General features: G+C 45.2%; 2 protein-coding genes across 4 annotated transcripts in view; both read left to right on the top strand.

Moving 5' to 3' along the window:
- Positions 1-335: 335 nt before the first annotated feature.
- On the top strand, positions 336-3,692 carry LOC141581844 (uncharacterized). Its single transcript, XM_074388530.1, has one exon. The coding sequence runs from the start codon at positions 336-338 to the stop codon at positions 3,690-3,692; it is 3,357 nt and encodes a 1,118-aa protein (XP_074244631.1).
- A 1,667-nt stretch (positions 3,693-5,359) lies between these two features.
- KIAA0753 (KIAA0753 ortholog) overlaps positions 5,360-14,873 on the top strand; it is a 58,022-nt gene continuing 48,508 nt past the window's right edge. Inside the window, exons 1-2 of one of the 3 annotated variants that reach the window (XM_074388532.1) lie at positions 5,360-5,455; positions 11,836-12,466. In XM_074388532.1, coding sequence (XP_074244633.1) covers positions 5,360-5,455; positions 11,836-12,466 — 727 coding nt within the window. Of the gene's footprint in view, positions 5,459-11,835; positions 12,467-14,873 lie in introns of those variants that run through there. The other 2 variants (XM_074388531.1, XM_010341957.3) reach the window with 2 other exon arrangements.

Raw genomic sequence — 14,873 nt, 5'->3', positions numbered from 1 at the left:
CTCGCCCCAGGCCAGGTGGGCTCGGGCCGGGGCTCGGGGGGATTCTGGGAAGCTGCGTTGAGTCTTGAAGCTGGGGGAGAGGAGACCTGACCCAGACCGTCTTTGTCGCTTTGTCCCCCCAGTTACCTTTTCTGCCGTCTAGGCTTTAGGGGGGCCCAGGACTGGGGGCGGGTTCCCGAGCCTGGGCGGGGGTGGGATGGGTTGGGGGCTGGGAGGGAGAAAGGCTGCGAGGCGGGAGCTGCGTGTGTGAGTGCGTGTGTGGAGCAGCTTAGGGAGCGAGGTGCTAAGGCAACCCCCAGGGCCGCCTTGGGGAGAGAGGGAACTGCCCTGGAGCTATGAGCCGGGCGACCGGCCGAGGGGCCGTGCCCAGGCTGCGCGGGGGCGAGCCAGCGGCTAAGATGCCGGGTCGCTGCGTGGGGCCCAGCAGGTCGGGGAGGGGAGTTCGGCGGCCGTGGGGGAAGAGACGGGGCGCGGGGACCTCCCGAGGCCGTGGAGCAAGGCGCCGGGCGAGGTTCTCGGAGCGGGAGACGCGCTGTGTGAGTGCAGAAAGGCCGCAGGGCTGTCGGCGGCCGTGGGGGAGGAGACAAGCTGCGGAGACCAACGACGCCGCCGGGGCGAATGAGGTTCCGGGAGCTCCTGGGACCGCAGGCTCCAGCGAGGCTGCAAGGGACCCTGGGGCTGTGTGGGTGAACGGAGCTGTGGGAGAGCCCGAGGTGGTGGGGCCTGCCGGGGCTGTGTGGGTGACCGGGTCTGGCGAGGAGGAGACCGAAGGTAGGAGTCCCCGGGGCTGCGAAAGAAAAGGTCGCCCGGGATCTCTGGGCCATGAGAGCATTCTTCACCTGTGGCTGAAGGTGCAGGCTATGAGAGCCGCCTCGGGATGTGGGGAAGGAAGTAGAGTCGAGCTCCATCCCGTGCCTGCAGGAGAAGGACCCGTCGAAAGGGGTGTTCCTGGCCGAGCTTCCTGGGTAGAGACAAGCCATGGCGGTCTTACAGGGCCCTGGGTGAAGGGACAGGCAAGGGGGTTCCCTCGGGCCCCCTCAGGGCCTACAGCTCTGGGCTTAGGGGCAGCTTACAAAAGAGCCTTAGGCTTCTGTGGGCAGGTACAGGCGGGGAGGGTGCCGCCTCCTGCGGGTGTGCCTGGGGCTCTGGAGTCAAGTTCTGAGATGGCCCCACATCTGTGGAGGGGACAGGCTGTGGGGGTTCCCGCGGCTGGGGAGGAGTTAGGCTATGGGATTACCCCAGGCCCTTGTGAAAAAGGACAGGCTGTGGGCGAGTCTGGGGCCGTGGGGTGGCCTGGTGCTGTGGGAGCGCCCAGAGCTGTGGAGGGAGAGCTCGGCTGTGGGGGTGCTGCAGGGCAATGGGGGAGAGGACAGTCTCCGCGGATTCCTGGGGCTCTGGCACATGAAGCAGTCTGTGGGGCCAGCCCTGGTGTATGGGGGAGGGGACAGGCTGCGGGGGTGCTCGACCCAGTGGTGGAGGAGCCTACCTCTGTGGGGGCCGCAGGTGTATGGCACAGGAGACAGGCTGTGGAGGAGACAGGCTCTGTGGGTATCCCCCGCCTGTGGGGCACAGGACACTCTGTCGGGGTGCCTTGTGTTACTGAAGAGGAAACTAGATATGGAGGTGATCCAGGGTTCAGGGAAAGGGGACAGCCTATGTGGGTGGAGACAGGCTCTAGGGGTGACCCAGGGTCACGGGGAGCTGCACAGACTGCAGAGCCGTCATGTCCTGGGGAGCAGGCGGCAGGCCTGTGGGGGATAGAGCAGGATACAGGGATACCCAGGGCCTTGGAGAAGGACATGGGCTTTGTGAGTTTCCCAGGGCTGTGGGGAGCGGGACAGCCGGTAGGGGTGCCCCAGGCTGTGGTGGTACCGGGAGCCCTGGGAGACGAGCTGAGCCACAGCAGGGCCCTGGGCCTGTGGGATGGACAGCAAGCTCTGGGGGGGCCCCCAGCTGAGGCAGTGCCTGGGCTTGAAGAGGAGACCGATGGTAGGAATGTCCTGAGCCTGTGGGAAAGGAGGCAGGCTGTAGGGGAGCCAGAGAGTCTGGGGCGTTCAGCTTTAGGGATCCCTGGGTCTGTGGATCAGGAGGCTGACTGTGGAGATGCCTCATGCCTGTGTGGGAGGAGGCAGGCCGTGGGGGTATCTGAGACAATGGGCATACTCAGGGCAGCAGGTGGGACCCAGCACAGGTGTGTGGCAGCAGGGGTCCCCATGGCGATGAGTGCTCCAGGCTGTGGAAAGGTGCCTGCCAGAGTGCCAGCTGCTGTGTGGGCGTCTGGCCCTGTGTGTCAAGAAGGCAGCTCTAGAGACATTTCGAACCTGTGGGAAAGGGCTCAGGCTGCCAGGTTATCTGTGGCTTCAGGAGGACCCGTGGCTCGGGAGGAGCTGTGGTCTGGCGGGGAGGATAGTGGTTCTGGGGCTTTCCCAGGCCCATGGGAAAGGAGACAGATTATTGGGGTTCCTGTGGTGCCTGAGGAGCCTGGACTTGGGGAAGAGACTGACTCTGGGGGTATCGCAGGACTCTGGGGACGGAGACAGAGGGTCGGGGCCCCTGTGGCCACTGACGTGCTCCTGGCTCCTGGGACGCCTGGTTCTCTGGAGCTGGGGCCTGGCTGTGGAGGCTTCTCAGGCTTGTCGGGGAGGCAGCAAACTGCAGGAATGCCTGGGACTGTGGGGCTGTCTGCAGCTAGTGGGGTGCCTAGGCCTATGCAGGAGGAAACCGGCTCAGACTTGTTGGGAGAAAGAGAGACAGAAGGTAGTCCTGCAGATGCAAAGGGTTCCACAAGGATGCCTGGGCCCACGGGGGAGAAGACTGGCTCTGGGGGCATCTCAGGCTTGTTGGGAGGCAGACAGAGTACAGGAGTGTCCATGGCTGTGGGGCTGCTGGGGTCTTTGAGGGAGGGGACATTCTCTGACTGTGTCCCTGGTCTGTCTGGAAGCAGGAAGACTCCTGGGAGGCCTGTGGCTGCTAGAGGTTCCATGGATGTGGGAGTGCCCACAGCTTCTGAGCTCCCTGGGCCAATGGTAGGGGATACCAGCTCTGGGGATGATGGCTCAAGCATATGGGAAAGGAGTCTGGCCACTGAGGGGCCTGCTGCTGCCAGGGTTCCTGGACCTGTGGAGGGAGAGACAGGCTCTGAAAGTGTCTCAGGCCTGTGGAGAAGGAGACATGGTGGAGCCATTCCCGAGGCTGGGAGGGTGCCTCTGCCTCTGGGGGTGCTCGCAGCTGTAGGAGCTCCCATGGCAGGGCGTGCACCTGCTGCGGTGTGGGTGACTGGGTCCTCAGGAGCAGAAGCAGATGGGGGTGTCTCAGGTCTGACCATGTGGAGACAGTCCACAGTGGGGGCTTCAGAGGATGAGACAGGAGGTGGGAGCATTTTGAGACTGGCTGGGAGCAGCCAGGCTGTGGGGGCATCTCACACCTGTGTCCCCGGGGCCAGGTTATGGAGCTGTCCAAGGTCTATGGGGGAAGAAATGGCCTATGAGAATGCTCTAGGCATGTCAGGGACAAGAACAGCTGTGGGGATACCCCCAGTTTCAAGAGAGGACGTAGGCCTTGGCCATTTCAGAGACCTCCCACATCCAAGTGGGAGGAGGCTGGCTGGAGGAGTGCCTGCAGTCAGAATGAGAGGGAGCAGTTTGGGAGAGAGTTACGAGGAGGAGGCCAGATTGAGGGGGGTGTTCCGGTAGTGTGTGTAGGGAAGAAGTTGGGGTAGGCGTTCTGGGGCTCTGTGGGAGGGAGCAGCTTAGGGGGAGGTTTGTCATGGGTGATGAAAGCATAGGCTGTAGGCATCTCAGGATGGGGGAAGAGAGGTTTTCTGTGGAGATGCCCCAGGGTCTGTAGAGGGACAAATTGGGAAGTTTACTGGAGCAGTGGGAAAGGGACAGATGGCAAGGAGCATCCCAGAACTTTGTATAGGGGGACAGTTTCAGGGAGGGTGTCCCTGGACTCTGTGTGTGTGTGTGTGTGTGTGTGTGTGTGTGTGTGTATGTGTGCATGTGTGTGTGGCATCACTTGAGGCATCCTGGAGCTAGGGGTTGCCTAGTTTTTTTCTAGTGGAGAATGGATTATTTGGCGTTTGGCACATGGAAGCAGCCAGGGGGAAAGAACTAACCATTTAAGAGTTGGAGATTTCTGCAGACTTCGCCCCCTACCTTTGACGACGTCCAGCCAGTTGGGATTGCCTTGCTCATGTGCCTCCTCCCATCCGCTTTTTTGATTGTGTGTCTACAGCCTTAGAAATAAGAACTCTTAGACAGCTGTCTTTATATTCCTAAGATGTGTCTGTCTTTAAGCAAACCTAGTCTGCAAATTTTGGATTTATTCAAAAGCCTAAATTAGGGTGTTTTTTTTTAACCTTGAATTTCCTGATTGATATACTATGGGATTATTTGAGAGAACAAATTCCCCAGTGATTTAAAACTAGTCAGTTTACAGAAAATCAGCTTAACTTGACACGTTAAGTTGTGTGCTATGCTACAAGCACTTTGTTATGGGAAATAGGAGAGCAAGGCAAGGCCCTTACCTCAAGGTGCTTTGTCTGGCTGGGAAGATGAGACATATACATGTGAAATAGGTAAATAACAGCATGAGACAACACTACATGTGATAAGTATGTGAGTGGCAGTGATAATAAAGGCTATAGGCCTTCAGAGTGGGGCAAGACAATAAGGGTAGAGCCCTTTACAGCTTACCAAATGCTTTCATGTCTATTATGTTGTGTACATACGTGTAGGGCGGGGGAAAGATGGAGGGAAATGAAGATTGAGCAGGATCATTCAGCTCTCCAAATGGCAGATCCTGTCCTGAATCTAGGAATTGTGATCCTACAGGTTTCCTTAGAGTCATGGAGACTTACACGCATTTGGGCCACCCAATAGAGTGAAGCATACTCTTTTTCACTAGTGTTAAGATCTGTGAACATAGACCCCATGTCCATAAAACCACCCTGCTGGAACATGCTAGTTTACCAGGGCAAAGCTCTATTTTGGGAATAATGTCTTATTGGAGACCTTTGAGATTTGAAATTTAGAGTGGAAAGGGCCCAAGAGATTATTTTTAAAATAGTAAGTGTTCCCCTATTTTTTTTTTTTTAAATCGGGCACTTCCGAAGTGTGGTTGCTTTTATAAATGGAAGAAACTGTGATTTACCTGTCTTGAAGCAATCATTCTCAGTGTGAGGTTGCTGTTGGCTACTTCTAGTATATTGTTACGTGAGCATGGCATTGTGTTTTATCTGTTCTTTCCCCCTGTTTGAACGCTGTTGACCTGAAGTAGCTTTGTTTGGTTTTAGGAATGGTTTTAGGGAAGACTATTGCCTGATGACAAGGCTGTCACTATTGTTCTGTAACCTGACATGATGGGACCAAGCCAGCCAGCTTCAACCTCTGTTCATCTGGCATCTAGGACCCAACTTGATGGGAGGAGCGACCCCACAGTACTTCAGACCCAGGTAGTTCTGTTTTTACCTGTGATTTTTGTTATGAAATATTTCACATAAAATTTGAAGGAAAAGGACAACACTTCTTTGAAATCACCTCCTAGATTCAGCAATTGCTAACAGTTTTTCCTGTTTTTCTACCTACTCAAACATGTGTCTCTAAAATTTTTGCGGGATCACCCCAAAGTAAGTTGTAGTCATTGTGACACTTAATAAATATTTGAGAATACCTTTCCTAAAAATAAACTGTCCTACTTAATCATAATATTATTCTCATACCTAAGAAAATGGACAAAAAATCCAATTACCCAGTAACGAGTCTTTAGTCAGCTTTACTCAGTTGTCTCAAAAATGTCTTTTCTCCTAGCATTATGAAAATATTAAAAAATACAGCAAAGTTGAATTTTACAGTGAGCACCTAGATTCCATTGTATTTCACTATATTTGTTTCACTGCATATCTATCACTCAGTCATCCCTCTAGAGATCCATCCTCAATCCATCTTACATTTTGACACATTTCAAAGTCAATTACAGACATGAGTACCCTAACTTCTTCCGCATGCATGTCGTACATTCAAATTCACTGTTTACTGTTTTTTCTTTCAATATACATTTTACATCAGAAATGATGAATACATTGCAGTGTGTACATCTTTTCACATTTGCTGAGCTTTGACAAACTCATACACCTGTATAACCCATAGTTCTATCAAGATATAGATCATTTCTATTATCCCAGAACGTTCTCTTAATGCCCCTTCCTAGTCAATCCCCACTCTTCCCCTCCAGAGACAGCCACAGTCTTATTTTTTCCATCACAGAGTAGTTTTTTCTGGTCTTGAACTTTATATGAATGGGATCATATATACTTTTCAGTATTAAGACTTAGTTCACTAGCTGTAAAGGTTTTGAGATCTATCCATGTTATTGTATGTATCGGTAGTTTATTCCTTTTTAATCCTTTTCACCTGTTCCATAGTATGAGTATACCACAGTTTGTTTATTCATTCTCCAATTGATGGACACCTGAGCGGGATTATTATAAATAAAGCTGCTATGAACATTCTTATACAGATCTTTTTATAAACATGATTTCATTTCTCTTGGGTGAATACCTGACTGAAATTGGTGGGTCATGGGGTAGGTGTATAATTAGTTTTACAACAAGCCACTGGACTTTTTACAAAGTAGCGATACCATTTTACATTCCTGCTGACAGTGTATGAGAGCTCCAGTTGCCCCACATCTTTGCCAACACTTGTCTTTTTAGCCATTCTGGTGGGTGTGTAGTAACATCGTGGTGTACAAAGAAATTTTTTTGTAAATTTGACATAATTTTAGACTGACAGAAAAGTTCCAAGAATAGTACACAGAATTCCTGGATACTCTTCTCCCAGATTCCTCAAATGCCAACATTTTGCTACGTATTCCCTCCTTCTCTGTCTCACTATCTCTGTATACACACGTAGTATTTTCTAAACCATTTAAGTGTAAATTGCAGACACAATGCCCTTTTACCTCTAAGTATTTTTTTTCTAAAAATAAAGAATTCTGTTACATAGCCATAGTACAGTTTTCAGAATCAGGAAATTAAGTTACTACTATCATATAATCTACAGACCTTACTGAGATTTTGTTAGTTGTTTCTATAATGTCCTTTATAGCAAAAGAAAATACGAGATTATAAGGTGTATTACACTGGCATGTCTCTTCAGTCTCTGTTAATCTGAATGATTTCTGAGTCTGTTTTTATATTTTGTTACATTGATTTTTTTAAGCATATAGGCCAGTTATTTGTGGATTTTCTCTCAATTTAGATTTGCCTGGTATCTTCTTACAATTACATTCAGTTAATGAACTTCTGGCTGGAGAACCGCTGAATGATACTGAGTGCTTCTCAGTGCACCGTATCAGGAGCTACCTCTTGCCAATTTAGTCCCAGCACTGACAGTGTTGACTTTCATAATTTGATTAAGGTGGTGTCTGCCTAGTTTTTTCTTTTTCTTTTTTTTTTTTTGCTTTTTCTTTAATTTTTATTTTGCTGCCTAGTTTTTTCACTGTAAAGTTACTCCTTTGTTTTTTGTAACTATTTGTCTTTGAGACTATGTTAATGTCTTTTTAACACCTCAAACTTACACCAACTACTTTGAACATTTTTGCCTGAATCAAAATTTTATTATGATGGTTGGCTAATGGGGGTTTCTAATTTTACCCTTCCTTCTACATTTATTAGTTGCCTTGCTACTGTAGGGAAGAACTTTCCCTTCTTTTCCTAGCACTTACGTATTTAATTCAGCACAGACTCATTATTATTTTTGATTTAGCCAGTGAGAGCCACTTCGAGTTGGCCCCAGTGTCTCTTTGACATGATCTTATCAGCCTTTGACCACTTTATGGTATTAAAAAACACTCCAAGGCCTGGCATGGTGGCTCACGCCTGTAATCCCAGCACTTTCGAAAGCCGAGACAGGCAGATCACGAGGTCAAGAGATGAAGACCATCCTGGCCAACATGGTGAAACCCTGTCTCCACTAAAAATACAAAAATTATCCGGGCATGGTGGCATGTGCCTGTAATTGCAGCACTTCGGGAGGCCGAGGCAGGAGAATCACTTGAGGTCAGGAGATGAAGACCATCCTGGCCAACATGGTGAAACCCCATCTCTACTAAAAAACACAAAAATATTAGCTGAGCATGGTGGTGTGCACCTGTAGTCTCTGCTACTCAGGAGGCTGAGGCAGGAGAACTGCTTCAGCCCCAGAGGCAGAGGTTGCAGTGAGCCGAGATTGTGCTACTGCTCTCCAACTTGGGTGACTCCATCTCAAAAAAATAAATAAATAAATAAAAATGAAAAGATACTCCAGGCTCAGCTTGTCTTTTCCTTGTCGTAGCTCTGGAATTAACCATTTATCCAAGAACACTTTGATTCTTCAGTGGAAAATGAAATTTAGAAAATCAGTATCTGGGGCTGGATGTGCCCCTTGTGTCACTGTTTCTAGGCCCTCTGAGAGGACAGAACTAGGAAATAGATGTATACTTGTCTGCATATACACACATGTACGCTCCTTCATAAATGCACATCCACACTCACATGTATCTATATCTCTGCACTTTCTCATCTCCTTTCTTTTTTTTCTCTTCCTCCTTCTGTATATCTCTGTGTCTGTCTACCTGTATGTCTGTACTAAAATTCACGAGTTCACACAGATAATCCCCTATTCAAATGCAACACTCCATATTTCTAACTCCCTTGTCCAAGAGCATGAACACTGGCTCTCATTACTCACAATACTTTTACTTTTTTGCTCAATTCTAGAATGTACAAAAAGTAGTTTCAGAATTGTAATCCGTGTCTCTGTGAAGAAAGCCTGCAAATTAGAGTTCAGTAATTGTTCAGAGTACATTTATTTATCTTTAGTCTGAGGGCATGTAGTCCAAATGCTGTGTTCGAAAGTTACTGGGGTTAAGTTGTTTCATCTTCATTTTTTAGTGTGGTTATATTATTTATTTGAGATTCAGTTTGGTTTATTGATTTCTGTTGGTATTTATTTGAGGGTTTTCCACTATCCTTATGGATTTTTTTTTTCTTTCTTTCCCTTTTTCTCCATTCATTTATTTCTTTCTTCCTGTCTCTCGTGTATATGTGAAACATTAACATGGTTCCAAATACAAAGAGTTGCATTCAGAAAAGTTATCTGCTACTCCGTTCCCTCTTGCCTTTCCGTCCTGTTCCTACCTGTTCCTGTAGATAATGAATCTCATTAGTCTCTGATTTTTGTTTTCTTTTTGTGCAAGTGATTCAGATGCATATATATTTTCTCATCTTTTTTTATATGAAGGGTAGTAGATGATAAATAAATCTCTCCACATCAATTCATAGAAATGCCACAGAGATCTTCATTTTTTTTTTTACATCTTTGTTTTACTCTATTGTGTGGATAGACCATTGTTAATTCAGCTACTCTCCTCCATGGGCACTTACGTTGATTCCAATAATTTGCAATTATAACAGGGCATTGAGTAACTCTGTACATGTATATTGTGGGAGATGTATCTGCAGGGTAAATTCCTAGAAGTGAGGCTCCACGGTCAAAAGGTAAATGCCACACTTGTCCTTCAAGTTGCCTGCTTGGGTCTCTTTCAAGTGTGTTTTCTTTTTTTCCTGCTGTAAAGCTTTTTAATTAAAAAAAAAAAATAGTGATGAATGCCTCTGTTTTTGTTAGATATTGCCAAATTCCCTCCATAAGAATTATGTCAATTTACATTACCACCAGCACCTCTTCTATGAGGGTGCCTGGTAAGGCCCACAGCCTTACCAACAACATGTATCACTGTACTTTGAAATGTTTGCTAATCAGTTGGGTAGGAGATGGTATTTCTGTGTATTTTTAATTTGTGTTAGGAGATTGAAAATCTTTTTATGTATTAAGGACCTTTTTTAATTTTTTTTTTTTTTTTTTTTTTTTTTTTTTTTAGTATAGATGGGATTTAACCATGTTGGCCAGGTTGGTCTCAAACTCCCGACTTCAATTATCCACCCGCCTCAATCTCCCAAAGTTCTGGGATTATAGGCATGAGCCACTGCACCAGGACTATACCTCAGTTTTTTTAAAAAAATGTCAATGTATAGAAGCCCTTTGTATTAGCAAGTATTTTCTTTTTTTTTTTTTTTTTTTTTTTTTGAGACGGAGTTTCGCTCTTGTTACCCAGGCTGGAGTGCAATGGCGCGATCTCGGCTCACCGCAACCTCCACTTCCTGGGTTCAGGCAATTCTCCTGCCTCAGCCTCCTGAGTAGCTGGGATTACAGGCACGCGCCACCATACCCAGCTAATTTTTTGTATTTTTAGTAGAGACGGCGTTTCACCATGTTGACCAGGATGGTCTCGATCTCTCGACCTTGTGATCCACCCGCCTCGGCCTCCCAAAGTGCTGGGATTACAGGCTTGAGCCACTGCACCCGGCCATTAGCAAGTATTTTCTTACAGTTTTTCTGTTTTTTTTTTACTTAACCTATGGCATTTTTTGCCAGGCAGAAGTTTAATTTTTTTATTTTATTTTAATGTAGTCAAACCTGTGACTTTTTCTTTTATTGTATATGGATTTTGTGTCAGTTAGAAAGCCTTTCCCTATACCTAGCTTAAAGTGAAATTCACTCATATTTTTTTTTCTAGTACTTCTGTCAAATCCTTGAGCTATTTTAGATTATTTGTAATTTTGGAAGAAAACTTTTTTCCAAACACTGTTCATTAGTCTGTGTACTTGTCAGGTGATACCTATTTGTTTTCTTTTTAGTGAGGTTTTAACTACTTTTTAAAAATCCAAAATACTTTCCTGAAGTTTTACCACTGTGGATTATTTTTAAGTGACTCCTGATGCATGTGATTATGTAAACACATTCATTGTGAGAGCTGGGGAGGCCATCTACAAGGTAAAGGCATCACAGGACTTGGTTCATTCAATTTGTAGGCATGGATCCTCCTCAGGCTATTTATCTGTCTTTGACAGGTTCATTCTGGAAGGCCTAAGGAGGGTACATATTGAAAGCCATAAATTTGTTTCTTTCCTTTAACCTGATAATCCTAGAACAGACCATTTAGCCTAAGGCAATAATTTTAAAAGGTTAAAAAACTAAATGTATGGAGATATTAATTGAGGTAATATTTCTATTAGTGGAAAAACTGGTACAATTTAAATGTTTAATAATAAGGTTATAGTTAAGCATGAAAAGACCATTCACTGGATTTTGGAAAATGCAACCATGAAAAATAAGAACTGCAGGGATATGGAAACATGCTTATGTTTAAGTGCAAAACAAAACAAACTTGTTATTTATTATGAGGAAAACTGACCAAAACTTGAGCCTGTGTAAGAAAGCACAAGTGGACTGTTTTGAGCAAGATTCTCTTAGGGGCAGGATAAAAGATGGATCCAGTCACCAGCTGAAGTCTTAGGTATTAGCAGATGCCTTGGGTCTGGTGTGCTGTGTGATACTATCCCTGGAGCAAATTTTAAGAAAGCTCCAATGGGTTATATTGGCCACTTGCTGGAGCCTGACATTTTGAAATAGGACAGAAGTCTGTAACTGGGAAATTGAAGGACTTAGCAGTTGTCACTTGAATCTTTCTGGGTTGACTTTTAGAGTTGGTTCCCAGTATGACATTAGTACACAGAAGGTTAATAGTATGGGACTGGGTGATTGCAGGATAGAACCAGGGCTATGCAATGAACTCAAGGGTGTGGGATAGTGGCTGTGTCTATCAGTAAAACAGAAAAATACTTAGCGCTAATGATCTGGTGGGCGAAATTTTAGAAATTTGATTATAGACATGTACCAATTGTACAATAGGTAATTTTTCTAATGTCTGCTTACTTGTATTTGCTTTTTAAAGAACCAGCTGCAGTTTAATAGGAATGTTCCTACCCATTCAAGCAACTTGGCAATCCGATATTCTTGCCCACATGCCATTAGAATTGAGAAACTGAAGCACTCGTACAATGAATCATACCATTGTAAAGATGCAGATTGTAGTGTTGGTCCTGACCTAGGCAGTTCTGTTTCATTTTCCGTCATATCAGAAGAGAGACTTAGCTATGCCGTCCACCTGGCCAGAAGAGATGTGAAACGAAGACAGTTAGAAGAACACGTGAAGGAACATCATCTCAGAAGTCAGCCTCAAAGTGCTCAGAAGTGTGGACATACTAAGTATAAAATACCTGACCACAGGGTGGAAAGGAAGGAACCAAAGAGTCAAGCAGTCTGTCAGTGCGGTCACCAGCCATCCAAAGTAGAAATCTCCAGCTCGGGTGCCAAAGTATACCTTTACTCATCTCATCCAGGCCAGTCAGATCTAGATCTCACCATGCCAAATTCACCACCTACCCATGATCCGGGACTTCAGCCTCATCCCAGGATAGGTGACCACAAAAACATCAGTGAACAGAAAAGCCTGCTAGAAGTCCAGCGACTCCAGAAAGAATTGAGCAGTTGTATCCACAAAATTGAAGAGGTAACTAAGAAAGGTGAGAAAAATTTGGTTCTTTACTTCGACCTAAGGCTGTGAGTGTGGGATAGTTTAAATGCATTCCTTCAGGACTCCCAGCCCCTACAGCAAATTCATTCCTTCCTTTGTGTGTTGGTTCACTGGAGTGTGAGCACTCAGGACAAGACAGGCTTGGAGTTTGACCCGTGTCTTGCCCCAGCTCCTCTTTCCCGCAGAGGGACATGAAGGAACTTCTTTACTGTGGCTGCCCTTGGAATGTGCACTGCCTGAGGGCCCAGCCTAGGAAGTGGCATTAATGTTGTCTGAACCTTAGGTCTTCCGGCTCCTGAGTGCAAATTACCCTATCATGTTTTTCCTCTTCTGGGAAAATTATTTTTTTAATTTGCTCAAAAAAAAGCATAATGTATGTATGTTATAGGTAAAACCCATTCTCTCTTGGGCGGTATTTAGGTAAGTGCACACCAATGACAAGGGAAGTTGTGGGTATATGTGTAAAATGTTTGACCACAGGGTAGAAAGGAAGGAGTATAATCATCATATATGGTTTTCTACAGTTCTGCAGTGTTCTCAGGGCCCTTGCGTTTCTCTGCTGAGGAGAAGACTGGTTCCACTGGAGAATTTGGGGTTACTGTACTAACAAGTAGGAAATCAAGCCCAGCTTTCAGACAGCAAGGGATACAGAGTTGAGCATCAAAAGAAACTGTTGCACTAGGACACTACACAGCCTAGAATTATTTTTTGCATTTTCAATTTAATATATGCATATGTACATATATGCATCTTATGTAAAGAATTTAAGGTACCTTAAGAAATACCTGTGGTTGAACAAGATGAAACAAAAATGTGCATGAGGATATTGTGGCAGAGGAAAAAATAAGGAAAGGAAAAACATTGACTAGGGATGAGTCACAAATTTATTTCTGAGCTTCTAGAAGCCAGCTAAAGAGGGAACTTCAATCGCCTGGAGAATTTACAAAGTCTAAGACAGAAAAAACTATTGTGTAAGGAAAACAATTATTCCACATATTAAGGCCAGAAAGAAATTTCTCCTGTGGGTCTTCTTAAAGAGTGTGTTATATAATATCATAAACAATTAAAAAATGTTCCGTTATAAAAGTAACAGAAATGTTGTGGCTTGCTTCTCCTTACACTCCTTAGTGTCAGCCTGTGGCATGACTCCCCACATACTTTGAATAGAAGCCCTGCTATCAGGGGAATCAAGCTATTAGGTCCACTGTTCTGGTGATCTGGCCTAATACGGGGGAACTGTTAGAATAGAGCTTTCAAAGTCCCCATGAGGAAGGACTGGGTTGGTTTATTTTATTTACACAGATTTTCAGTCTGTCACAAGTCAATACTTAACTAATGAAAATGTCACAAAAGTGGCAAACCGGTATGGAAACACATAAATGTATAGTTTAAATTTCTGTCCTTACCTTTCATGGACTAATAATAGTTTGTAATAGCCCCTTACTGCAAATCCTCTTTGAAATAACCCCAAAGCACCCGTTTGTGCTTCCCAAATGCTGCTTTGTAGACTGATGCTGATGCTGCATCAGAGTCGTCTGCAATGAGCCTTCAAAACCCGCCATCTAAGCCTGTCCCATTCCTGTTCAGATAAATACAGGAATCCAGATTTTCTCCCTACCATGCAGCCCAAACAAGAGATGAAAATAATTAGACATAGAGGATCTCATGAGACTACATCTATATGTGCAGCTCCTGACTGCAGATTTCTGTTTTCTTCCAAACAGCCTTACACTCTTTGCATTGTTTGATGTTTCTTTTTTTTAACTCCCATATCATTCTTTTTAATTTATTTTTTATTTTTTTGAGACGGGGTCTCTCTTCATCAGCCTGTTTGATGTTTTAAAGAGTAAATATTAAAAATTTGAACTTATAAAATATACTTTTACTAATTAAATATTGTCTTTTCTTTAACAATTGGAATAATTTGAAGTTTTGTATAAGAATTTGTTTGTGAGGCTGGGCGCGGTGGCTCAAGCCTGTAATCCCAGCACTTTGGGAGGCCGAGGCGGGTGGATCACGAGGTCAAGAGGTCGAGACCATCCTGGTCAACATGGTGAAACCCCATCTCTACTAAAAATACAAAAAAATTAGCTGGGCATGGTGGCACGTGCCTGTAGTCCCAGTTGCTCGGCAGGCTGAGGCAGGAGGATTTCCTGAACCCAGGAGGCAGAGGTTGCAGTGAGCCCAGATCGAGCCATTGCACTCCAGCCTGGGTAACAAGAGTGAAACTCTGTCTCAAAAAAAAAAAAAAAAAAAAAGAATTTGTTTGAAAACCAGGTCCTGGAAGGAATAGATAAATTGTATCTCCTTCAGGCAATTTTCCAGAAACAGTTTCTTTGAACCAATCTCTCGAAGATGTAGAGCACCAGTGTGTACAAGGGGATGCTTACTGAGAA

Source organism: Saimiri boliviensis, chromosome 17, assembly GCF_048565385.1.
Source record: "Saimiri boliviensis isolate mSaiBol1 chromosome 17, mSaiBol1.pri, whole genome shotgun sequence".
Classification (NCBI taxonomy): Eukaryota; Metazoa; Chordata; class Mammalia; order Primates; family Cebidae; genus Saimiri; species Saimiri boliviensis.
This window is presented reverse-complemented; position numbering and strand designations above follow the sequence as displayed.